The 22,770-nt window shown below is 65.3% G+C and overlaps 1 protein-coding gene across 2 annotated transcripts in view; it reads right to left on the bottom strand.

Moving 5' to 3' along the window:
* Positions 1-416: 416 nt before the first annotated feature.
* GABARAP (GABA type A receptor-associated protein) overlaps positions 417-22,770 on the bottom strand; it is a 35,848-nt gene continuing 13,494 nt past the window's right edge. For both annotated transcript variants that reach the window (XM_050933373.1, XM_050933372.1), the window contains 3 exons: positions 1,797-1,875; positions 1,220-1,338; positions 417-890 (listed from right to left, as the gene is read on the bottom strand). In XM_050933373.1, coding sequence (XP_050789330.1) covers positions 825-890; positions 1,220-1,338; positions 1,797-1,875 — 264 coding nt within the window. In that variant the 3' untranslated portion in view covers positions 417-824. The remainder of the gene's footprint in view (positions 891-1,219; positions 1,339-1,796; positions 1,876-22,770) is intronic.

The following is a 22,770-nucleotide window of genomic DNA, read 5'->3' as shown; positions in this document are numbered from 1 at the left end:
TCTCCCCAGCTCTGGGAGGGGAGTGGGGGCTGGTGGGTCAGAGCAGGGGGGTTCTCTCCCCGGCTCTGGGAGGGGAGTGGGGGCTGGGAGCCAGGACTCCTGGATTCTCTCCCCGGCTCTGGGAGGGGAGTGGGGGCTGGTGGGTCAGAGCAGGGGGGGCCGGGAGCCAGGACTCCTGGGTTCTCTCCCTAGCTCTGGGAGGGGAGTGCGGGGGCGGGAGCTGGGAGCCAGGACCCCGATGCCTAAAGGACCGACCACAGCTCTTGCCTTTGACCCCTTCCAAGTGGGGACTGTCTCTCCCTGCCCCCCATGATCTCCCCCACAGCAGCCATCAGTTGGCCACCCTCCAGCTCACCCTGGTCCCCACTCAGTGTCATCCTCCCCCCAGCTCCGGCGGAAATAACACCCCACAAGGATCAGTGTTTTCCTTCTCATTTTATTATGCCCCCCCCTTTCGCGCCCCCCCCCCGCACACACACATTACAAGCGCTGACGGGGCCCCCTGGTGGCAGCTCGGGGCCCTGCTGGGTGACACAAGGAGCCAGCAATTTGGGGGGGGGGTGGATGCCCAAGGGGGGGAGTTGGAAAAACCCTTCATGGCAGGAAATCAGAGGTTAGCCAAGGACCCAGGTAGAGCAGGGAGGGGTGGTTACATGGGGAGGATTTAATTATGCAGATGGGGGGGTGACAGGGAGGGGTGCCCCCCCCATCCTCAGCCCGGGAGAAGAAAGGCTCTTATCAAGGAGATCAACCAACAAAAGGAGAAAGTGCAGGTCCCTTCGGGGAGGAGGGCGCCCCCCGGTGGCGGGGCGGAGCGGGGCGCCTCACATGCCATAGACGCTCTCGTCACTGTAGGCGATGTACAGGAAGAAGTCTTCCTCGTGGTGCTCCTGCCGGGTGGGGAGAGAAAAAGGGGGGGTCATTACTGGGAAGGGCACCCCCTGCCCCACAGCGCCCCCTAATGCAACCCTGGGGCCAGCCCTGCCTGCTATGGGAAAGCGCCCCCTGCTGAGCCCCCTACCCCACTCCCTGCCCCAAAGCATCCCCTAGCGCCTCCCTGGGGCCAGCCTTGCCTGCCAGGGGAGAGCACCCCCTGCTGAGCCCCCCGCTCCGCTCCCTGCCCCACAGCGCCCCCTAGTGCCACTCTGGGGCCAGCACTGCCTACCAGGGGAGAGCTCCCCTTGCTGCCCCTGCCCCACAGCGCCCCCTGGCGCCCTACCTGGTACAGCTGGCCCATGGTGGCGCTGGTCGGGGGGATGACGTTGTTGACAAAGAAGAACAAAGCGTCCTCGGCCCTTAGGTGGATTCGCTTCCGGATCAGGAAGTAGAACTGTCCGACTGGGGGAGAAGAAAGGGGGAGGGTCACGATACGAGGGGGGGCGCTTCCCCAATACCCTCCCACGACCCATACACTCCACATCCCCTACTCTCCTCCCCCCTCCAAGGGCCTTTCTGGGAATCCCGCCGCCCACGGCGCTATGAGGGGGGGCTGGAGTTGGGGGGATTTCCCCCATGGGGCACACCCTGGTTTATCCAGCTGTTGGAGAGGCTACCCAGCACCCCTCCTCTGCGCCCCCAGAAAACCCCACCTGTCCCTTTAAGAGACTATCCCAAATCCTCCCCCTTCATCTGCCCACCCCCACTGAGACCACCCCCTCCATCTGCTCCCCTCATTCTACCCCAAGAACCCCCTCCCCCTATATCCAGTCACAAGCCCCTCCCACCCCGCTGGATCTGCCCCCACCCCATGACTCTCCCAGCAGCACAGCGCCCCCTGGAGGGGGACCAGCACTGACCTGTGAGGTCTGACGGGACCAGGTATTTCTTCTTGTCCAGGTCTCCTATCCGGGCTTTGGGGGCTTTCTCCACAATCACCTGCGGGGGAGGGAGGAGACATGGGGGATCAGCTGGGTGCCCCCCCCAGCACTTGGGGGGGCTCAGAGTACAGCCCCATGGGGGTGGGGGTAGGGAGGAAAAGCTCAAACCAGGGAGCAGTGGGAGGGGCTGGGATGGATCTGCCCAGCAGTCCAACCTGACCACCCCCCAAAGCACACACACGCACAGTGGTCCGAACCGACCACCCCCACATACACACACACAGTGGTCCAAACCTACCACCCCCCCAGGGAAGGTCCCGGCAGCGGAAAGGCAGGGAAAGTCCCGACAGGGGGCAGGAGGAAGGCAGGGAAGGTCCCGGCAGGGCAAGGGAGGGGGCAGGGGGAGGGCAGGGAAGGTCCCGGCAGGGGAGGGCAGGGGGCAGGAGGAAGGCAGGGAAGGTCCCGGCAGGGCAGGGGAGGGGGCAGGAGGAAGGCAGGGACGGTCCTGGCAGGGGAGGGGAGGGGGCAGGAGGAAGGCAGGGACGGTCCCGGCAGGGGAGGGCAGGGGGAAGGCAGGGACGGTCCGGCAGTGGGAGGGCAGGGGGAAGGCAGGGACGGTCCCGGCAGTGGGAGGGCAGGGGGCAGGCAGGGACGGTCCCGGCAGTGGGAGGGCAGGGGGCAGGCAGGGAAGGCAGGGAAGGTCCCGGCAGGGGAGGGCAGGGGGCAGGCAGGGAAGGTCCCAGCAGGGGAGGGCAGGGAAGGTCCCGGGAGGGGAGGGCAGGAGGAAGGCAGGGAAGGTCCCAGCAGGGGAGGGGCAGGAGGAAGGCAGGGAAGGTCCCGGCAGCGGAGGGCAGGGGGAAGGCAGGGAAGGTCCCAGCAGGGGAGGGCAGGGGGCAGGAGGAAGGCAAGGAAGGTCCCGGCAGGGGAGGGCAAGGGGCAGGCAGGGAAGGTCCCGGGAGGGGAGGGCAAGGGGCAGGAGGAAGGCAGGGATGGTCCCGGCAGGAGAGGGCAGGGGGCAGGCAGGGAAGGTCCTGGCAGGGGAGGGCAGGGGGAAGGCAGGGAAGGTCCCAGCAGGGGAGGGCAGGGGGCAGGAGGAAGGCAGGGAAGGTCCCAGCAGGGGAGGGCAGGAGGAAGGCAGGGAAGGTCCCAGCAGGGGAGGGGAGGGGAAGCAGAGAAAGTCCCGGCAGGGGGCAGGAGGAAGGCAGGGAAGGTCCCGGCAGGAGAGGGCAGGGGGCAGGCAGGGAAGGTCCCGGCAGGGGAGGGCAGGGGGCAGGGGGCAGGCAGGGAAGGCCCCGGCAGGAGAGGGCAGGGGGCAGGCAGGGAAGGCCCCGGCAGGGGAGGGCAGGGGGCAGGCAGGGAAGGCCCCGGCAGGGGAGGGCAGGGGGCAGGCAGGGAAGGCCCCGGCAGGGGAGGGCAGGGGGCAGGCAGGGAAGGCCCCGGCAGGGGAGGGCAGGGGGCAGGAGGAAGGCAAGGAAGGTCCCGGGAGGGGAGGGCAAGGGGCAGGAGGAAGGCAGGGATGGTCCCGGCAGGAGAGGGCAGGGGGCAGGCAGGGATGGTCCCGGCAGGGGAGGGCAGGGGGAAGGCAGGGAAGGTCCCGGCAGGGGAGGGCAGGGGGCAGGAGGAAGGCAGGGAAGATCCCAGTAGGGGAGGGCAGGGGGCAGGCAGGGAAGGTCCCAGCAGGGGAGGGCAGGGGGCAGGCAGGGAAGGTCCTGGCAGGGGAGGGCAGGGGGCAGGCAAGGACGGTCCCGGCAGGGGAGGGCAGGGGGCAGGAGGAAGGCAGGGAAGGTCCCAGCAGGGGAGGTCCTGGCAGGGGAAAGGCAGAGATGGTCCGGCCGGGGGCAGGAGGAAGGCAGGGACGGTCCCGGCAGGAGGCAGGAGGAAGGCAGGGACGGTCCCGGCAGGGGGGAGCGGGAGGAAGGCAAGGAACGTCCCGGTAGGGGCGGGCAGGGGGCAAGAGGAAGGCAGGGAAGGTCCCAGCAGGGGAGGGGAGGGGGAAGGCACGGAAGGTCCCGGCAGGGGAGGGCAGGGGGAAGGCAGGGACGGTCCCGGCAGGGGAGGGCAGGGGGCAGGAGGAAGGCAGGGAAGGTCCCAGCAGGGGAGGTCCCGGCAGGGGAAAGGCAGGGACGCTCCGGCAGGGGGCAGGGGGAAGGCAGGGACGGTCCCGGCGGGGGGGGGGGTATTTCTGGGGAGGAGGGGGTATCCCAGTCCGTGGGCCATATGGGGGCGGGGAAGGGGTCTCTCAGAGGGTATTTCCGGGGGGTCCCAGTCCATGGAGGAAGGCAGGGAAGGTCCCGGCAGGGGAGGGCAGGAGGAAGGCAGGGAAGGTCCCGGCAGGGGAGGGGAGGGGGAAGGCAGGGAAGGTCCCGGCAGGGGAGGGGAGGGGGCTGGAAGAAGGCAGGGAAGGTCCCGGCAGGGGAGGGCAGGGGGAAGGCAGGGAAGGTCCCGGCAGGGGAGGGCAGGGGGAAGGCACGGAAGTCCCGGCAGGGGAGGGCAGGGGGCTGGAGGAAGGCAGGGAAGGTCCCGGCAGGGGAGGGCAGGGGGAAGGCAGGGAAGGTCCCGGCAGGGGAGGGCAGGGGGAAGGCACGGAAGGTCCCGGCAGGGGAGGGCAGGGGGCAGGAGGAAGGCAGGGAAGGTCCCGGCAGGGGAGGGCAGGGGGCAGGAGGAAGGCAGGGAAGGTCCCGGCAGGGGAGGGCAGGGGGCTGGAGGAAGGCAGGGAAGGTCCCGGCAGGGGAGGGCAGGGGGAAGGCAGGGAAGGTCCCGGCAGGGGAGGGCAGGGGGAAGGCAGGGAAGGTCCCGGCAGGGGAGGGCAGGGGGCAGGAGGAAGGCAGGGAAGGTCCCAGCAGGGGAGGTCCCGGCAGGGGAAAGGCAGGGACGGTCCGGCAGGGGGCAGGAGGAAGGCAAGGAAGGTCCCGACAGGGCAGGGGAGGGGGCAGGGGGAGGGCAGGGAAGGTCCCGGCAGGGGAGGGCAGGGGGCAGGAGGAAGGCAGGGAAGGTCCCGGCAGGGGAGGGGGCAGGAGGAAGGCAGGGAAGGTCCCGGCAGGGGAGGGCAAGGGGCAGGTGGAAGGCAGGGAAGGTCCCGGCAGGGGAGGGCAAGGGGCAGGAGGAAGGCAGGGAAGGTCCCGGCAGGGGAGGGCAAGGGGGAAGGCAGGGAGGGTCCTGGCAGGGGAGGGTAGGGGGAAGGCAGGGAAGGTCCCGGCAGGGGAAAGGCAGGGACGGTCCGGCAGGGGGCAGGAGGAAGGCAGGGAAGGTCCCAGCAGGGGAGGGCAGGGGGCAGGAGGAAGGCTGAGACGGTCCCAGCAGGGGAGGGCAGGGGGCAGGAGGAAGGCTGAGACGGTCCCAGCAGGGGAAGGCAGGGGGCAGGAGGAAGGCTGAGACGGTCCCGGCAGGGGAGGGCAGGGGGCAGGAGGAAGGCAGGGGTCCGGCAGGGGGCAGGAGGAAGGCAGGGAAGGTCCCAGCAGGGGAGGGCAGGGGGCAGGCAGGGAAGGTCCCAGCAGGGGAGGGCAGGGGGCAGGAGGAAGGCTGAGACGGTCCGGCAGGGGGCAGGAGGAAGGCAGGGAAGGTCCCAGCAGGGGAGGGCAGGGGGCAGGCAGGGAAGGTCCCAGCAGGGGAGGGCAGGGGGAGGGCAGGGAAGGTCCCGGCAGGGGGAGGGCAGGGGGCAGGAGGAAGGCTGAGACGGTCCGGCAGGGGGCAGGAGGAAGGCAGGGAAGGTCCCAGCAGGGGAGGGCAGGGAAGGTCCCGGCAGGGGGAGGGCAGGGAAGGGCGGGGGGAGGGCAGGGGAGGTCCCGGCCAGGGAGGGCAGGGGGCAGGCAAGGACGGTCCCAGTAGAGGAGGGCAGGGGGCAGGAGGAAGGCAGGGACGGTCCCGGCAGGGGAGGGCAGGGGGCAGGAGGAAGGCTGAGATGGTCCCGGCAGGGGAGGGCAGGGGGCAGGAGGAAGGCAGGGAAGGTCCCGGCAGGGGGCAGGGGGAGGGCAGGGAAGGTCCCGGCAGGGGGAGGGCAGGGGGCAGGCAAGGACGGTCCCAGCAGGGGAGGGCAGGGGGCAGGAGGAAGGCAGGGACGGTGCGGCAGGGGGCAGGAGGATGGCAGGGAGAAGGCAGGGATGGTCCCGGCAACGGAGGGCAGGGGGCAGGGGGCAGGCAGGGAAGGTCCCAGCAGGGGAGGGCAGGGGGCAAGAGGAAGGCAGGGAAGGTCCAAGCAGGGGAGGGCAGGAGGAAGGCAGGGAAGGTCCCGGCAGGGGAGGGCAGGGGGAAGACAGGGAAGGTCCCGACAGGGGAGGGCAGGGGGCAGGAGGCAGGCTGGGACGGTCCCGGCCGGGGGCAGGAGGAAGGCAGAGAAGGTCCCGGCAGGGGGAGGGCAGGGAAGGCGGGGGGGGTCAAGTGGGGCAATATGCCCCGGGCCCCACAGGGGCCCCCACGAGAGTTTTTCAGGGCCCCTGGAGCAGGGTCCTTCACTCGCTCTGGGGGCCCCAGAAGACTCTCATGGGGCCTGGGCCCCCGGAGCTTCTTCTGCTCCGGGTCTTCGGCAGCAATCCAGCAATGGGGACCCCCCACCGCAGGTCTTCGGGGCACTTTGGCAGTGGGTCCCGGAGCGGAAGGACTCCCACCGCCGAAGTACCACCAAAGAGTGGGCCCCCCCACTGCTGAAAACCCCAGGCCCCCTGAATCCTCTGGGCGGCCCTGCTCTCAAAGATTATTTCTGAGGGAGGGGGGTCCCAGTCTATGGGCCACACAGGGGTGGGGGGGTCTCTCATAGGGTATTTCTGGGGAGGAGAGAGTATCCCAGTCCGTGGGCCAAATGGGGGCGGGGAAGGGGTCTCTCAGAGGGTATTTCCGGGAGGTCCCAGTCCATGGGCCACAGGGGGTCAGGTCTCTCAACGGTTATTTCCGGGGGGTCCCAGTCCATGGGCCATACAGGAGCGGGAGGGGTCTCTCACAGGGTATTTCCGGGGGGTCCCAGTCCATAGGCCATACAGGGGCGGGGGAGGTCCCAGTCCAGGGGCTATTTGGGGGGAGGTCTCTCACAGGGTATTTCAGGTGCGGTCCCCGTCCATGGTCCCTACGGGTGCGAGGCTCTCACAGGGACTTTCTGGGGGGTGGGGTCCTAGTCCATGGGGGGGTCTCTCAGAGGGCATTTCCAGGGGGTCCCACTGCATGGGCCATATTGGGGGGGGGGATCCCAGTCCATCAGCCATACAGGGGCAGGTCTCTCACAGGGCATTTCTGAGTGAGTGCCAGTCCACGGGCTGTATGGGGTGTGTGTGTCTCTCTCTCATACGGTTTTTCGGGGGTGGGGGGTCCCAGTCTATGGGCTGCCAGGGGGCAGGTCAACATAAGAACATACGAAGGGCCCTAACTGGGTCAGCCCAAAGGTCCGTCTTCCGACCGTGGCCAAGGACAGGTGCCCCAGAGGGAGTGAACCTAACAGGGAACGATCCCATGATCTCTCCCCAACCCAAGGCTGGGGACCCCGGGCCCTTACCCCGCCTGGCTAATAGCCACTAATGGGCTTCGCCTCCATGAATTTATCCAGTTCTCTCTTAAACCCTGTTCTAGGCCTGGCCTTCACCACCTCCTCCGGCGAGGAGTTCCCCAGGTCCACCGTGCGCTGTGTGACGAAGGCCTTCCTTCTCTTCCTTTGAAACCCGCTGCCCGTTAATGTCACTTGGGGGCCCCTAGTTCTTGCATTATGGGCAGAAGTGAAGAACTTTTCCTTACTCCCTTTCTCCTCACCAGTCATGACTGGATAGACCCCTCTCGCATCCCCCCTTAGTCGCCCCTTTTCCAAGCGGAAAAGTCCCAGCCTCCTGAACCTCTCCTCATGTGGGACCGGTCCCAAACCCCCTCACAGGGTATTTCTGGGGGGTCCCAGTCCATGGGCCGTACAGGGGCAGGTCTCTCATAGGGTATTTCGGGGGGGGGGTCCTAGTCCATGGACCGTACGGGGGGCGGGTCTCTCACAGGGTATTTCAGGGGGGTCCCAGACCAGAGGCCGTACAGGGGCAGGTCTCTCACAGGGTATTTCAGGGGGGTCCCAGACCACAGGCTGTACAGGGGCAGGTCTCTCATAGGGTATTTCAGGGGGGTCCCAGACCAGAGGCCGTACAGGGGCAGGTCTCTCACAGGGTATTTCAGGGGGGTCCCAGACCACAGGCCGTACAGGGGCAGGTCTCTCACAGGGTATTTCAGGGGGGTCCCAGACCACAGGCCGTACAGGGGCAGGTCTCTCACAGGGTATTTCAGGGGGGTCCCAGACCAGAGGCCGTACAGGGGCAGGTCTCTCACAGGGTATTTCAGGGGGGTCCCAGACCACGGGCCGTTCAGGGGCAGGTCTCTCATAGGGTATGACAGGGGGGTCCCAGACCAGAGGCCGTACAGGGGCAGGTCTCTCACAGGGTATTTCAGGGGGGTCCCAGACCAGAGGCCGTACAGGGGCAGGTCTCTCACAGGGTATTTCAGGGGGGTCCCAGACCACAGGACGTACAGGGGCAGGTCTCTCACAGGGTATTTCAGGGGGGTCCCAGACCACAGGCCGTACAGGGGCAGGTCTCTCACAGGGTATTTCAGGGGGGTCCCAGACCAGAGGCCGTACAGGGGCAGGTCTCTCACAGGGTATTTCAGGGGGGTCCCAGACCAGAGGCCGTACAGGGGCAGGTCTCTCATAGGGTATTTCAGGGGGGGTCCCAGACCACGGGCCGTACAGGGGCGGGTCTCTCACAGGGTATTTCAGGGGGGTCCCAGACCAGAGGCCGTACAGGGGCGGGTCTCTCACAGGGTATTTCAGGGGGGTCCCAGACCACGGGCCGTACAGGGGCGGGTCTCTCACAGGGTATTTCAGGGGGGTCCCAGACCAGAGGCCGTACAGGGGCGGGTCTCTCACAGGGTATTTCAGGGGGGTCCCAGACCAGAGGCCGTACAGGGGCGGGTCTCTCACAGGGTATTTCAGGGGGGTCCCAGACCACAGGCCGTACAGGGGCGGGTCTCTCACAGGGTATTTCAGGGGGGTCCCAGACCACGGGCCGTACAGGGGCGGGTCTCTCACAGGGTATTTCAGGGGGGTCCCAGACCAGAGGCCGTACAGGGGCGGGTCTCTCACAGGGTATTTCAGGGGGGTCCCAGACCAGAGGCCGTACAGGGGCGGGTCTCTCACAGGGTATTTCAGGGGGGTCCCAGACCAGAGGCCGTACAGGGGCGGGTCTCTCACAGGGTATTTCAGGGGGGTCCCAGACCACAGGCCGTACAGGGGCAGGTCTCTCACAGGGTATTACAGGGGGGTCCCAGACCACGAGCCGTACAGGGGCAGGTCTCTCATAGGGTATTTCGGGGGGGTCCCAGACCACGGGCCGTACAGGGGCAGGTCTCTCACAGGGTATTTCAGGGGGGTCCCAGACCACAGGCCGTACAGGGGCGGGTCTCTCACAGGGTATTTCAGGGGGGTCCCAGACCAGAGGCCGTACAGGGGCGGGTCTCTCACAGGGTATTTCAGGGGGGTACCAGACCAGAGGCCGTACAGGGGCGGGTCTCTCACAGGGTATTTCAGGGGGGTCCCAGACCACAGGCCGTACAGGGGCGGGTCTCTCACAGGGTATTTCAGGGGGGTCCCAGACCACAGGCCGTACAGGGGCAGGTCTCTCACAGGGTATTACAGGGGGGTCCCAGACCACAGGCCGTACAGGGGCGGGTCTCTCACAGGGTATTTCAGGGGGGTCCCAGACCACAGGCCGTATAGGGGCGGGTCTCTCACAGGGTATTTCAGGGGGGTCCCAGACCAGAGGCCGTACAGGGGCGGGTCTCTCACAGGGTATTTCAGGGGGGTCCCAGACCACAGGCCGTACAGGGGCGGGTCTCTCATAGGGTATTTCAGGGGGGTCCCAGACCAGAGGCCGTACAGGGGCGGGTCTCTCACAGGGTATTTCAGGGGGGTCCCAGACCACAGGCCGTACAGGGGCGGGTCTCTCACAGGGTATTTCAGGGGGGTCCCAGACCAGAGGCCGTACAGGGGGCGGGTCTCTCACAGGGTATTTCAGGGGGGTCCCAGACCACAGGCCGTACAGGGGCGGGTCTCTCACAGGGTATTACAGGGGGGTCCCAGACCAGAGGCCGTACAGGGGCAGGTCTCTCACAGGGTATTTCAGGGGGGGTCCCAGACCACAGGCCGTATAGGGGCGGGTCTCTCACAGGGTATTTCAGGGGGGTCCCAGACCAGAGGCCGTACAGGGGCGGGTCTCTCACAGGGTATTTCAGGGGGGTCCCAGACCACAGGCCGTACAGGGGCGGGTCTCTCATAGGGTATTTCAGGGGGTCCCAGACCAGAGGCCGTTCAGGGGCAGGTCTCTCACAGGGTATTTCAGGGGGGTCCCAGACCACAGGCCGTACAGGGGCAGGTCTCTCACAGGGTATTTCAGGGGGGTCCCAGACCACAGGCCGTACAGGGGCAGGTCTCTCACAGGGTATTTCAGGGGGGTCCCAGACCAGAGGCCGTACAGGGGCAGGTCTCTCACAGGGTATTTCAGGGGGGGTCCCAGACCACAGGCCGTACAGGGGCAGGTCTCTCACAGGGTATTTCAGGGGGGACCCAGACCACAGGCCGTACAGGGGCGGGTCTCTCACAGGGTATTACAGGGGGGTCCCAGACCAGAGGTCGTACAGGGGCAGGTCTCTCACAGGGTATTTCAGGGGGGTCCCAGACCACAGGCCGTACAGGGGCAGGTCTCTCACAGGTTATTTCAGGGGGGTCCCAGACCACAGGCCGTACAGGGGCGGGTCTCTCACAGGGTATTTCAGGGGGGTCCCAGACCACAGGCCGTACAGGGGCGGGTCTCTCACAGGGTATTTCAGGGGGGTCCCAGACCAGAGGCCGTACAGGGGCGGGTCTCTCATAGGATATTTCAGGGGGGTCCCAGACCACAGGCCGTACAGGGGCGGGTCTCTCACAGGGTATTTCAGGGGGGTCCCAGACCAGAGGCCGTACAGGGGCGGGTCTCTCACAGGGTATTTCAGGGGGGTCCCAGACCACAGGCCGTACAGGGGCGGGTCTCTCACAGAGTATTTCAGGGGGGTCCCAGACCACAGGCCGTACAGGGGCAGGTCTCTCACAGGGTATTTCAGGGGGGTCCCAGACCACGGGCCGTACAGGGGCAGGTCTCTCACAGGGTATTTCAGGGGGGTCCCAGACCACGGGCCGTACAGGGGCAGGTCTCTCACAGGGTATTTCAGGGGGGTCCCAGACCAGAGGCCGTACAGGGGCAGGTCTCTCATAGGGTATTTCACGGGGGTCCCAGACCAGAGGCCGTACAGGGGCAAGTCTCTCACAGGGTATTTCAGGGGGGTCCCAGACCACAGGCCGTACAGGGGCAGGTCTCTCACAGGGTATTTCAGGGGAGTCCCAGACCACAGGACGTACAGGGGCAGGTCTCTCACAGGGTATTTCAGGGGGTCCCAGACCACGGGCCGTACAGGGGCAGGTCTCTCACAGGGTATTTCAGGGGGGTCCCAGACCAGAGGCCGTACAGGGGCAGGTCTCTCACAGGGTATTTCAGGGGGGTCCCAGACCACAGGCCGTACAGGGGCAGGTCTCTCCCAGGGTATTTCAGGGGGGTCCCAGTCCACAGGCCGTACAGGGGCAGGTCTCTCATAGGGTATTTCAGGGGGTCCCAGACCACGGGCCGTACAGGGGCGGGTCTCTCACAGGGTATTTCAGGGGGGTCCCAGACCACAGGCCGTACAGGGGCAGGTCTCTCACAGGGTATTTCAGGGGGGTCCCAGACCACAGGCCGTACAGGGGCGGGTCTCTCACAGGGTATTTCAGGGGGGTCCCAGACCAGAGGCCGTACAGGGGCGGGTCTCTCACAGGGTATTTCAGGGGGGTCCCAGACCAGAGGCCGTACAGGGGCGGGTCTCTCACAGGGTATTTCAGGGGGGTCCCAGACCACAGGCCGTACAGGGGCAGGTCTCTCATAGGGTATTTCAGGGGGTCCCAGACCACAGGCCGTACAGGGGCAGGTCTCTCACAGGGTATTTCAGGGGGGTCCCAGACCACAGGCCGTTCAGGGGCAGGTCTCTCATAGGGTATTTCAGGGGGTCCCAGACCACAGGCCGTACAGGGGCAGGTCTCTCATAGGGTATTTCAGGGGGTCCCAGACCACAGGCCGTACAGGGCGGGTCTCTCACAGGGTATTTCAGGGGGGTCCCAGACCACAGGCCGTACAGGGGCAGGTCTCTCACAGGGTATTTCAGGGGGGTCCCAGACCACAGGCCGTACAGGGGCAGGTCTCTCACAGGGTATTTCAGGGGGTCCCAGACCAGAGGCCGTACAGGGGCAGGTCTCTCATAGGGTATTTCAGGGGGGTCCCAGACCACAGGCCGTACAGGGGCAGGTCTCTCATAGGGTATTTCTGGGGGGTCCCAGACCACAGGCCGTACAGGGGCAGGTCTCTCACAGGGTATTTCTGGGGGGTCCCAGACCACAGGCCGTACAGGGGCAGGTCTCTCACAGGGTATTTCAGGGGGGTCCCAGACCACAGGCCGTACAGGGGCAGGTCTCTCATAGGGTATTTCAGGGGGTCCCAGACCACAGGCCGTACAGGGGCAGGTCTCTCATAGGGTATTTCTGGGGGGTCCCAGACCACAGGCCGTACAGGGGCAGGTCTCTCACAGGGTATTTCAGGGGGGTCCCAGACCACAGGCCGTACAGGGGCAGGTCTCTCACAGGGTATTTCAGGGGGGTCCCAGACCACAGGCCGTACAGGGGCAGGTCTCTCACAGGGTATTTCAGGGGGGTCCCAGACCACAGGACGTACAGGGGCAGGTCTCTCACAGGGTATTTCAGGGGGGTCCCAGACCACGGGCCGTACAGGGGCAGGTCTCTCACAGGGTATTTCAGGGGGGTCCCAGACCAGAGGCCGTACAGGGGCAGGTCTCTCACAGGGTATTTCAGGGGGGTCCCAGACCACAGGCCGTACAGGGGCAGGTCTCTCCCAGGGTATTTCAGGGGGGTCCCAGTCCACAGGCCGTACAGGGGCAGGTCTCTCATAGGGTATTTCAGGGGGTCCCAGACCACGGGCCGTACAGGGGCGGGTCTCTCACAGGGTATTTCAGGGGGGTCCCAGACCACAGGCCGTACAGGGGCGGGTCTCTCACAGGGTATTTCAGGGGGGGTCCCAGACCACAGGCCGTACAGGGGCGGGTCTCTCACAGGGTATTTCAGGGGGGTCCCAGACCAGAGGCCGTACAGGGGCGGGTCTCTCACAGGGTATTTCAGGGGGGTCCCAGACCACAGGCCGTACAGGGGCAGGTCTCTCATAGGGTATTTCAGGGGGGTCCCAGACCACAGGCCGTACAGGGGCAGGTCTCTCACAGGGTATTTCAGGGGGGTCCCAGACCACAGGCCGTACAGGGGCGGGTCTCTCACAGGGTATTTCAGGGGGGTCCCAGACCACAGGCCGTACAGGGGCAGGTCTCTCATAGGGTATTTCAGGGGGGTCCCAGACCACAGGCCGTACAGGGGCAGGTCTCTCACAGGGTATTTCAGGGGGTCCCAGACCACAGGCCGTACAGGGGCGGGTCTCTCATAGGGTATTTCAGGGGGGGTCCCAGACCACAGGCCGTACAGGGGCAGGTCTCTCATAGGGTATTTCAGGGGGGTCCCAGACCACAGGCCGTACAGGGGCAGGTCTCTCACAGGGTATTTCAGGGGGGTCCCAGACCACAGGCCGTACAGGGGCGGGTCTCTCACAGGGTATTTCAGGGGGGGTCCCAGACCACAGGCCGTACAGGGGCGGGTCTCTCACAGGGTATTTCAGGGGGGTCCCAGACCACAGGCCGTACAGGGGCAGGTCTCTCACAGGGTATTTCAGGGGGGTCCCAGACCACAGGCCGTACAGGGGCAGGTCTCTCACAGGGTATTTCAGGGGGGTCCCAGACCACAGGCCGTACAGGGGCGGGTCTCTCACAGGGTATTTCAGGGGGGTCCCAGACCACAGGCCGTACAGGGGCAGGTCTCTCATAGGGTATTTCAGGGGGGTCCCAGACCATAGGCCGTACAGGGGCGGGTCTCTCACAGGGTATTTCAGGGGGGGTCCCAGACCACAGGCCGTACAGGGGCAGGTCTCTCACAGGGTATTTCAGGGGGGTCCCAGACCAGAGGCCGTACAGGGGCGGGTCTCTCACAGGGTATTTCAGGGGGGTCCCAGACCACAGGCCGTACAGGGGCGGGTCTCTCACAGGGTATTTCAGGGGGGTCCCAGACCAGAGGCCGTACAGGGGCAGGTCTCTCACAGGGTATTTCAGGGGGGTCCCAGACCACAGGCCGTACAGGGGCAGGTCTCTCACAGGGTATTTCAGGGGGGTCCCAGACCACAGGCCGTACAGGGGCGGGTCTCTCATAGGGTATTTCGGGGGGTCCCAGACCACAGGCCGTACAGGGGCGGGTCTCTCACAGGGTATTTCAGGGGGTCCCAGGACCAGAGGCCGTACAGGGGCAGGTCTCTCACAGGGTATTTCAGGGGGGTCCCAGACCAGAGGCCGTACAGGGGCAGGTCTCTCACAGGGTATTTCAGGGGGGTCCCAGACCACAGGCCGTACAGGGGCAGGTCTCTCACAGGGTATTTCAGGGGGGCCCAGACCACGGGCCGTACAGGGGCAGGTCTCTCACAGGGTATCTCAGGGGGGTCCCAGACCAGAGGCCGTACAGGGGCGGGTCTCTCACAGGGTATTTCAGGGGGGTCCCAGACCACGGGCCGTACAGGGGCGGGTCTCTCACAGGGTATTTCAGGGGGGTCCCAGACCACGGGCCGTACAGGGGCGGGTCTCTCACAGGGTATTTCAGGGGGGTCCCAGACCACAGGCCGTACAGGGGCAGGTCTCTCACAGGGTATTTCACCGGGGTCCCAGACCACAGGCCGTACAGGGGCAGGTCTCTCACAGGGTATTTCAGGGGGGGTCCCAGACCAGAGGACGTACAGGGGCAGGTCTCTCACAGGTTATTTCAGGGGGGTCCCAGACCACGGGCCGTAGAGGGGCAGGTCTCTCACAGGGTATTTCAGGGGGGTCCCAGACCACGGGCCGTACAGGGGCAGGTCTCTCACGGGGTATTTCAGGGGGGTCCCAGACCACGGGCCGTACAGGGGCGGGTCTCTCACAGGGTATCTCAGGGGGGTCCCAGACCAGAGGCCGTACAGGGGCAGGTCTCTCACAGGGTATTTCAGGGGGGGTCCCAGACCAGAGGACGTACAGGGGCAGGTCTCTCACAGGGTATTTCAGGGGGGTCCCAGACCACAGGCCGTACAGGGGCAGGTCTCTCACAGGGTATTTCAGGGGGGTCCCAGACCACGGGCCGTAGAGGGGCAGGTCTCTCACAGGGTATTTCAGGGGGGTCCCAGACCACAGGCCGTACAGGGGCAGGTCTCTCACAGGGTATTTCAGGGGGGTCCCAGACCACAGGCCGTACAGGGGCAGGTCTCTCACAGGGTATTTCAGGGGGGGTCCCAGACCAGAGGCCGTACAGGGGCAGGGTCTCTCACAGGGTATTTCAGGGGGGTCCCAGACCAAGGCCGTACAGGGGCAGGTCTCTCACAGGGTATTTCAGGGGGTCCCCAGACCACAGGCCGTACAGGGGCGGGTCTCTCACAGGGTATTTCAGGGGGGTCCCAGACCACGGGCCGTACAGGGGCAGGTCTCTCACAGGGTATTTCAGGGGGGTCCCAGACCACAGGCCGTACAGGGGCAGGTCTCTCACAGGGGTATTTCAGGGGGGTCCCAGACCACGAGGCCGTACAGGGGCGGGTCTCTCACAGGGTATTTCAGGGGGGTCCCAGATCACAGGCGTACAGGGCGGGTCTCTCACAGGGTATTTCAGGGGGGTCCAGACCACAGGCCGTACAGGGGCAGGTCTCTCACAGGGTATTTCAGGGGGGTCCCAGACCAGAGGCCGTACAGGGGCAGGTCTCTCACAGGGTATTTCAGGGGGGTCCCAGACCAGAGGCCGTACAGGGGCAGGTCTCTCACAGGGTATTTCAGGGGGGTCCCAGACCAGAGGCCGTACAGGGGCAGGTCTCTCACAGGGTATTTCAGGGGGGTCCCAGACCAGAGGCCGTACAGGGGCAGGTCTCTCACAGGGTATTTCAGGGGGGTCCCAGACCAGAGGCCGTACAGGGGCAGGTCTCTCATAGGGTATTTCAGGGGGGTCCCAGACCACAGGCCGTACAGGGGCGGGTCTCTCACAGGGGTATTTCAGGGGGTCCCAGACAGAGGCCGTACAGGGGCAGGTCTCTCATAGGGTATTTCAGGGGGGGTCCCAGACCACGGGCCGTACAGGGGCGGGTCTCTCACAGGGTATTTCAGGGGGGTCCCAGACCAGAGGCCGTTACAGGGGCGGGTCTCTCACAGGGTATTTCAGGGGGGGTCCCAGACCACGGGCCGCACAGGGGCAGGTCTCTCATAGGGTATTTCAGGGGGGTCCCAGACCACGGGCCGTACAGGGGCGGGTCTCTCACAGGGTATTTCAGGGGGGTCCCAGACCAGAGGCCGTACAGGGGCAGGTCTCTCATAGGGTATTTCAGGGGGGTCCCAGACCACGGGCCGTACAGGGGCAGGTCTCTCACAGGGTATTTCAGGGGGGTCCCAGACCAGAGGCCGTACAGGGGCGGGTCTCTCACAGGGTATTTCAGGGGGGTCCCAGACCACGGGCCGTACAGGGGCGGGTCTCTCACAGGGTATTTCAGGGGGGTCCCAGACCAGAGGACGTACAGGGGCAGGTCTCTCATAGGGTATTTCAGGGGGGTCCCAGACCACAGGCTGTACAGGGGCAGGTCTCTCACAGGGTATTTCAGGGGGGTCCCAGACCACGGGCCGTACAGGGGCAGGTCTCTCACAGGGTATTTCAGGGGGGTCCCAGACCACAGGCCGTACAGGGGCAGGTCTCTCATAGGGTATTTCAGGGGGGTCCCAGACCACGGGCCGTACAGGGGCAGGTCTCTCACAGGGTATTTCAGGGGGGGTCCCAGACCACAGGCCGTACAGGGGCGGGTCTCTCATAGGGTATTTCAGGGGGTCCCAGACCATAGGCCGTACAGGGGCGGGTCTCTCACAGGGTATTTCAGGGGGTCCCAGACCATAGGCCGTACAGGGGCGGGTCTCTCACAGGGTATTTCAGGGGGGTCCCAGACCAGAGGCCGTACAGGGGCAGGTCTCTCATAGGGTATTTCAGGGGGGTCCCAGACCACGGGCCGTACAGGGGCAGGTCTCTCACAGGGTATTTCAGGGGGGTCCCAGACCACAGGCCGTACAGGGGCAGGTCTCTCACAGGGTATTTCAGGGGGGGTCCCAGACCACAGGCTGTACAGGGGCAGGTCTCTCACAGGGTATTTCAGGGGGTCCCAGACCAGAGGCCATACAGGGGCAGGTCTCTCATAGGGTATTTCAGGGGGGTCCCAGACCAGAGGCCGTACAGGGGCGGGTCTCTCCCAGGGTATTTCAGGGGGGTCCCAGACCACAGGCCGTACAGGGGCGGGTCTCTCACAGGGTATTTCAGGGGGGTCCCAGACCACAGGCCGTACAGGGGCAGGTCTCTCATAGGGTATTTCAGGGGGGTCCCAGACCACAGGGCCGTACAGGGGCAGGTCTCTCACAGGGTATTTCAGGGGGGTCCCAGACCACAGGCCGTACAGGGGCGGGTCTCTCACAGGGTATTTCAGGGGGGTCCCAGACCACAGGCCGTACAGGGGCGGGTCTCTCACAGGGTATTTCAGGGGGGTCCCAGACCACAGGCCGTACAGGGGCGGGTCTCTCACAGGGTATTTCAGGGGGGGTCCCAGACCAGAGGCCGTACAGGGGCAGGTCTCTCACAGGGTATTTCAGGGGGGGTCCCAGACCAGAGGCCGTACAGGGGCAGGTCTCTCACAGGGTATTTCAGGGGGGTCCCAGACCACGGGCCGTACAGGGGCGGGTCTCTCACAGGGTATTTCAGGGGGGTCCCGGACCACGGGCCGTACAGGGGCGGGTCTCTCACAGGGTATTTCAGGGGGGTCCCAGACCACGGGCCGTACAGGGGCGGGTCTCTCACAGGGTATTTCAGGGGGGTCCCAGACCACAGGCCGTACAGGGGCGGGTCTCTCATAGGGTATTTCAGGGGGTCCCAGACCATAGGCCGTACAGGGGCGGGTCTCTCACAGGGTATTTCATGGGGGTCCCAGACCACAGAGGCCGTACAGGGGCGGGTCTCTCACAGGGTATTTCAGGGGGGGTCCCAGACCACGGGCCGTACAGGGGCAGGTCTCTCACAGGGTATCTCAGGGGGGTCCCAGACCAGAGGCCGTACAGGGGCAGGTCTCTCACAGGGTATTTCAGGGGGGTCCCAGACCACAGGCCGTACAGGGGCAGGTCTCTCACAGGGTATTTCAGGGGGGTCCCAGACCACAGGCCGTACAGGGGCGGGTCTCTCACAGGGTATTTCAGGGGGGTCCCAGACCAGCAGGCCGTACAGGGGCGGGTCTCTCACAGGGTATTTCAGGGGGGTCCCAGACCAGAGGCCGTACAGGGGCGGGTCTCTCACAGGGTATTTCAGGGGGGTCCCAGACCACAGGCCGTACAGGGGCGGGTCTCTCACAGGGTATTTCAGGGGGGTCCCAGACCACGAGGCCGTACAGGGGCGGGTCTCTCACAGGGTATTTCAGGGGGGTCCCAGACCACAGGCCGTACAGGGGCAGGTCTCTCACAGGGTATTTCAGGGGGGTCCCAGACCACAGGCCGTACAGGGGCGGGTCTCTCACAGGGTATTTCAGGGGGGTCCCAGACCAAGAGGCCGTACAGGGGCAGGTCTCTCACAGGGTATTTTCAGGGGGGTCCCAGACCACAGGCCGTACAGGGGCGGGTCTCTCACAGGGTAATTTCAGGGGGGTCCCAGACCACAGGCCGTACAGGGGCAGGTCTCTCACAGGGTATTTCAGGGGGGCCCAGACCACAGGCCGTACAGGGGCAGGTCTCTCACAGGGTATTTCAGGGGGGTCCCAGACCAGAGGCCGTACAGGGGCGGGTCTCTCACAGGGTATCTCAGGGGGGTCCCAGACCACAGGCCGTACAGGGGCAGGTCTCTCACAGGGTATTTCAGGGGGGTCCCAGACCAGAGGCCGTACAGGGGCAGGTCTCTCACAGGGTATTTCAGGGGGGTCCCAGACCACAGGCCGTACAGGGGCGGGTCTCTCCAGGGTATTTCAGGGGGGTCCCAGACCATGAGGCCGTACAGGGGCAGGTCTCTCATAGGGTAATTTCAGGGGGGTCCCAGACCACAGGCCGTACAGGGGCGGTCTCTCACAGGGTATTTCAGGGGGGTCCCAGACCACGAGTGCCGTACAGGGGCGGGTCTCTCATAGGGTATTTCAGGGGGGGTCCCAGACCACAGGCCGTACAGGGGCAGGTCTCTCACAGGGTATTTCAGGGGGGTCCCAGACCACGAGGCCGTACAGGGGCGGGTCTCTCACAGGGTATTTCAGGGGGGTCCCAGACCACAGGCCGTACAGGGGCGGGTCTCTCACAGGGTATTTCAGGGGGGTCCCAGACCACAGGCCGTACAGGGGCGGGTCTCTCACAGGGTATTTCAGGGGGGTCCCAGACCACAGGCCGTACAGGGGCGGGTCTCTCACAGGGTATTTCAGGGGGGTCCCAGACCACAGGCCGTACAGGGGCAGGTCTCTCACAGGGTATTTCAGGGGGGTCCCAGACCACAGGCCGTACAGGGGCAGGGTCTCTCACAGGGTATTTCAGGGGGGTCCCAGACCACAGGCCGTACAGGGGCAGGTCTCTCACAGGGTATTTCAGGGGGGTCCCAGACCACAGGCCGTACAGGGGCGGGTCTCTCACAGGGTATTTCAGGGGGGTCCCAGACCACAGGCCGTACAGGGGCAGGGTCTCTCACAGGGTATTTCAGGGGGGTCCCAGACCACAGGCCGTACAGGGGCGGGTCTCTCACAGGGTATTTCAGGGGGGTCCCAGACCACAGGCCGTACAGGGGCGGGTCTCTCACAGGGTATTTCAGGGGGGTCCCAGACCAGAGGCCGTACAGGGGCGGGTCTCTCACAGGGTATTTCAGGGGGGGTCCCAGACCACAGGCCGTACAGGGGCGGGTCTCTCACAGGGTATTTCAGGGGGGTCCCAGACCACAGGCCGTACAGGGGCGGGTCTCTCACAGGGTATTTCAGGGGGGTCCCAGACCACAGGCCGTACAGGGGCGGGTCTCTCACAGGGTATTTCAGGGGGGTCCCAGACCACAGGCCGTACAGGGGCAGGTCTCTCATAGGGTATTTCAGGGGGGTCCCAGACCAGAGGCCGTACAGGGGCAGGTCTCTCACAGGGTATTTCAGGGGGGGTCCCAGACCACAGGCCGTACAGGGGCAGGTCTCTCACAGGGTATTTCAGGGGGGTCCCAGACCACAGGCCGTACAGGGGCAGGTCTCTCACAGGGTATTACAGGGGGTCCCAGACCACAGGCCGTACAGGGGCAGGTCTCTCACAGGGTATTTCAGGGGGGTCCCAGACCACAGGCCGTACAGGGGCGGGTCTCTCATAGGGTATTTCGGGGGGGTCCCAGACCAGAGGCCGTACAGGGGCAGGTCTCTCATAGGGTATTTCAGGGGGGTCCCAGACCACGGGCCGTACAGGGGCGGGTCTCTCACAGGGTATTTCAGGGGGGTCCCAGACCAGAGGCCGTACAGGGGCAGGTCTCTCACAGGGTATTACAGGGGGTCCCAGACCACAGGCCGTACAGGGGCAGGTCTCTCACAGGGTATTTCAGGGGGGTCCCAGACCAGAGGCCGTACAGGGGCAGGTCTCTCACAGGGTATTTCAGGGGGGTCCCAGACCACGGGCCGTACAGGGGCAGGTCTCTCACAGGGTATTTCAGGGGGGTCCCAGACCAGAGGCCGTACAGGGGCAGGTCTCTCACAGGGTATTTCAGGGGGGTCCCAGACCACAGGCCGTACAGGGGCAGGTCTCTCACAGGGTATTTCAGGGGGGTCCCAGACCAGAGGCCGTACAGAGGGGCAGGTCTCTCATAGGGTATTTCAGGGGGGTCCCAGACCACAGGGCCGTACAGGGGCCGGTCTCTCACAGGGTATTTCAGGGGGGGTCCCAGACCACAGGCCGTACAGGGGCAGGTCTCTCACAGGGTATTTCAGGGGGGGTCCCAGACCAGAGGACGTACAGGGGCGGGTCTCTCACAGGGTATTTCAGGGGGGTCCCAGACCACAGGCCGTACAGGGGCGGGTCTCTCACAGGGTATTTCAGGGGGGTCCCAGACCAGAGGCCGTACAGGGGCGGGTCTCTCACAGGGTATTTCAGGGGGGTCCCAGACCACAGGCCGTACAGGGGCGGGTCTCTCACAGGGTATTTCAGGGGGGTCCCAGACCAGAGGCCGTACAGGGGCGGGTCTCTCACAGGGTATTTCAGGGGGGTCCCAGACCACAGGCCGTACAGGGGCAGGTCTCTCACAGGGTATTTCAGGGGGGTCCCAGACCACAGGCCGTACAGGGGCGGGTCTCTCACAGGGTATTTCAGGGGGGTCCCAGACCACAGGCCGTACAGGGGCAGGTCTCTCACAGGGTATTTCAGGGGGGTCCCAGACCACAGGCCGTACAGGGGCGGGTCTCTCATAGGGTATTTCAGGGGGTCCCAGACCATAGGCCGTACAGGGGCAGGTCTCTCACAGGGTATTTCAGGGGGGTCCCAGACCACAGGCCGTACAGGGGCAGGTCTCTCACAGGGTATTTCAGGGGGTCCCAGACCATAGGCCGTACAGGGGCGGGTCTCTCACAGGGTATTACAGGGGGGTCCCAGACCACAGGCCGTACAGGGGCAGGTCTCTCACAGGGTATTTCAGGGGGGTCCCAGACCACAGGCCGTACAGGGGCAGGTCTCTCATAGGGTATTTCAGGGGGGTCCCAGACCACAGGCCGTACAGGGGCAGGTCTCTCACAGGGTATTTCAGGGGGGTCCCAGACCACAGGCCGTACAGGGGCAGGTCTCTCACTAGGGTATTTCAGGGGGGTCCCAGACCACAGGCCGTACAGGGGCAGGTCTCTCACAGGGTATTTACAGGGGGTCCCAGACCACAGGCCGTACAGGGGCGGGTCTCTCATAGGGTATTTCAGGGGGGTCCCAGACCACAGGCCGTACAGGGGCGGGTCTCTCACAGGGTATTTCAGGGGGGTCCCAGACCAGAGGCCGTACAGGGGCAGGTCTCTCACAGGGTATTTCAGGGGGGTCCCAGACCACGGGCCGTACAGGGGCGGGTCTCTCACAGGGTATTTCAGGGGGGTCCCAGACCAGAGGCCGTACAGGGGCAGGTCTCTCACAGGGTATTCAGGGGGGTCCCAGACCACAGGCCGTACAGGGGCAGGTCTCTCACAGGGTATTTCAGGGGGGTCCCAGACCAGAGGCCGTACAGGGGCAGGTCTCTCACAGGGTATTTCAGGGGGGTCCCAGACCAGAGGCCGTACAGGGGCAGGTCTCTCACAGGGTATTTCAGGGGGGGTCCCAGACCACGGGCCGTACAGGGGCAGGTCTCTCACAGGGTATTTCAGGGGGGTCCCAGACCAGAGGCCGTACAGGGGCAGGTCTCTCACAGGGTATTTCAGGGGGGTCCCAGACCACAGGCCGTACAGGGGCAGGTCTCTCACAGGGTATTTCAGGGGGGTCCCAGACCAGAGGCCGTACAGGGGCAGGTCTCTCATAGGGTATTTCAGGGGGGTCCCAGACCACGGGCCGTACAGGGGCGGGTCTCTCACAGGGTATTTCAGGGGGGTCCCAGACCACAGGCCGTACAGGGGCGGGTCTCTCACAGGGTATTTCAGGGGGGTCCCAGACCACAGGCCGTACAGGGGCGGGTCTCTCACAGGGTATTTCAGGGGGGTCCCAGACCACAGGCCGTACAGGGGCAGGTCTCTCACAGGGTATTTCAGGGGGGTCCCAG

This window comes from Gopherus flavomarginatus, chromosome 23, assembly GCF_025201925.1.
Source record: "Gopherus flavomarginatus isolate rGopFla2 chromosome 23, rGopFla2.mat.asm, whole genome shotgun sequence".
In the NCBI taxonomy this organism is placed as follows: domain Eukaryota; kingdom Metazoa; phylum Chordata; order Testudines; family Testudinidae; genus Gopherus; species Gopherus flavomarginatus.
Note: the sequence above shows the minus strand (reverse complement) of the source record. Positions and strands in the feature narration are given on the sequence as shown.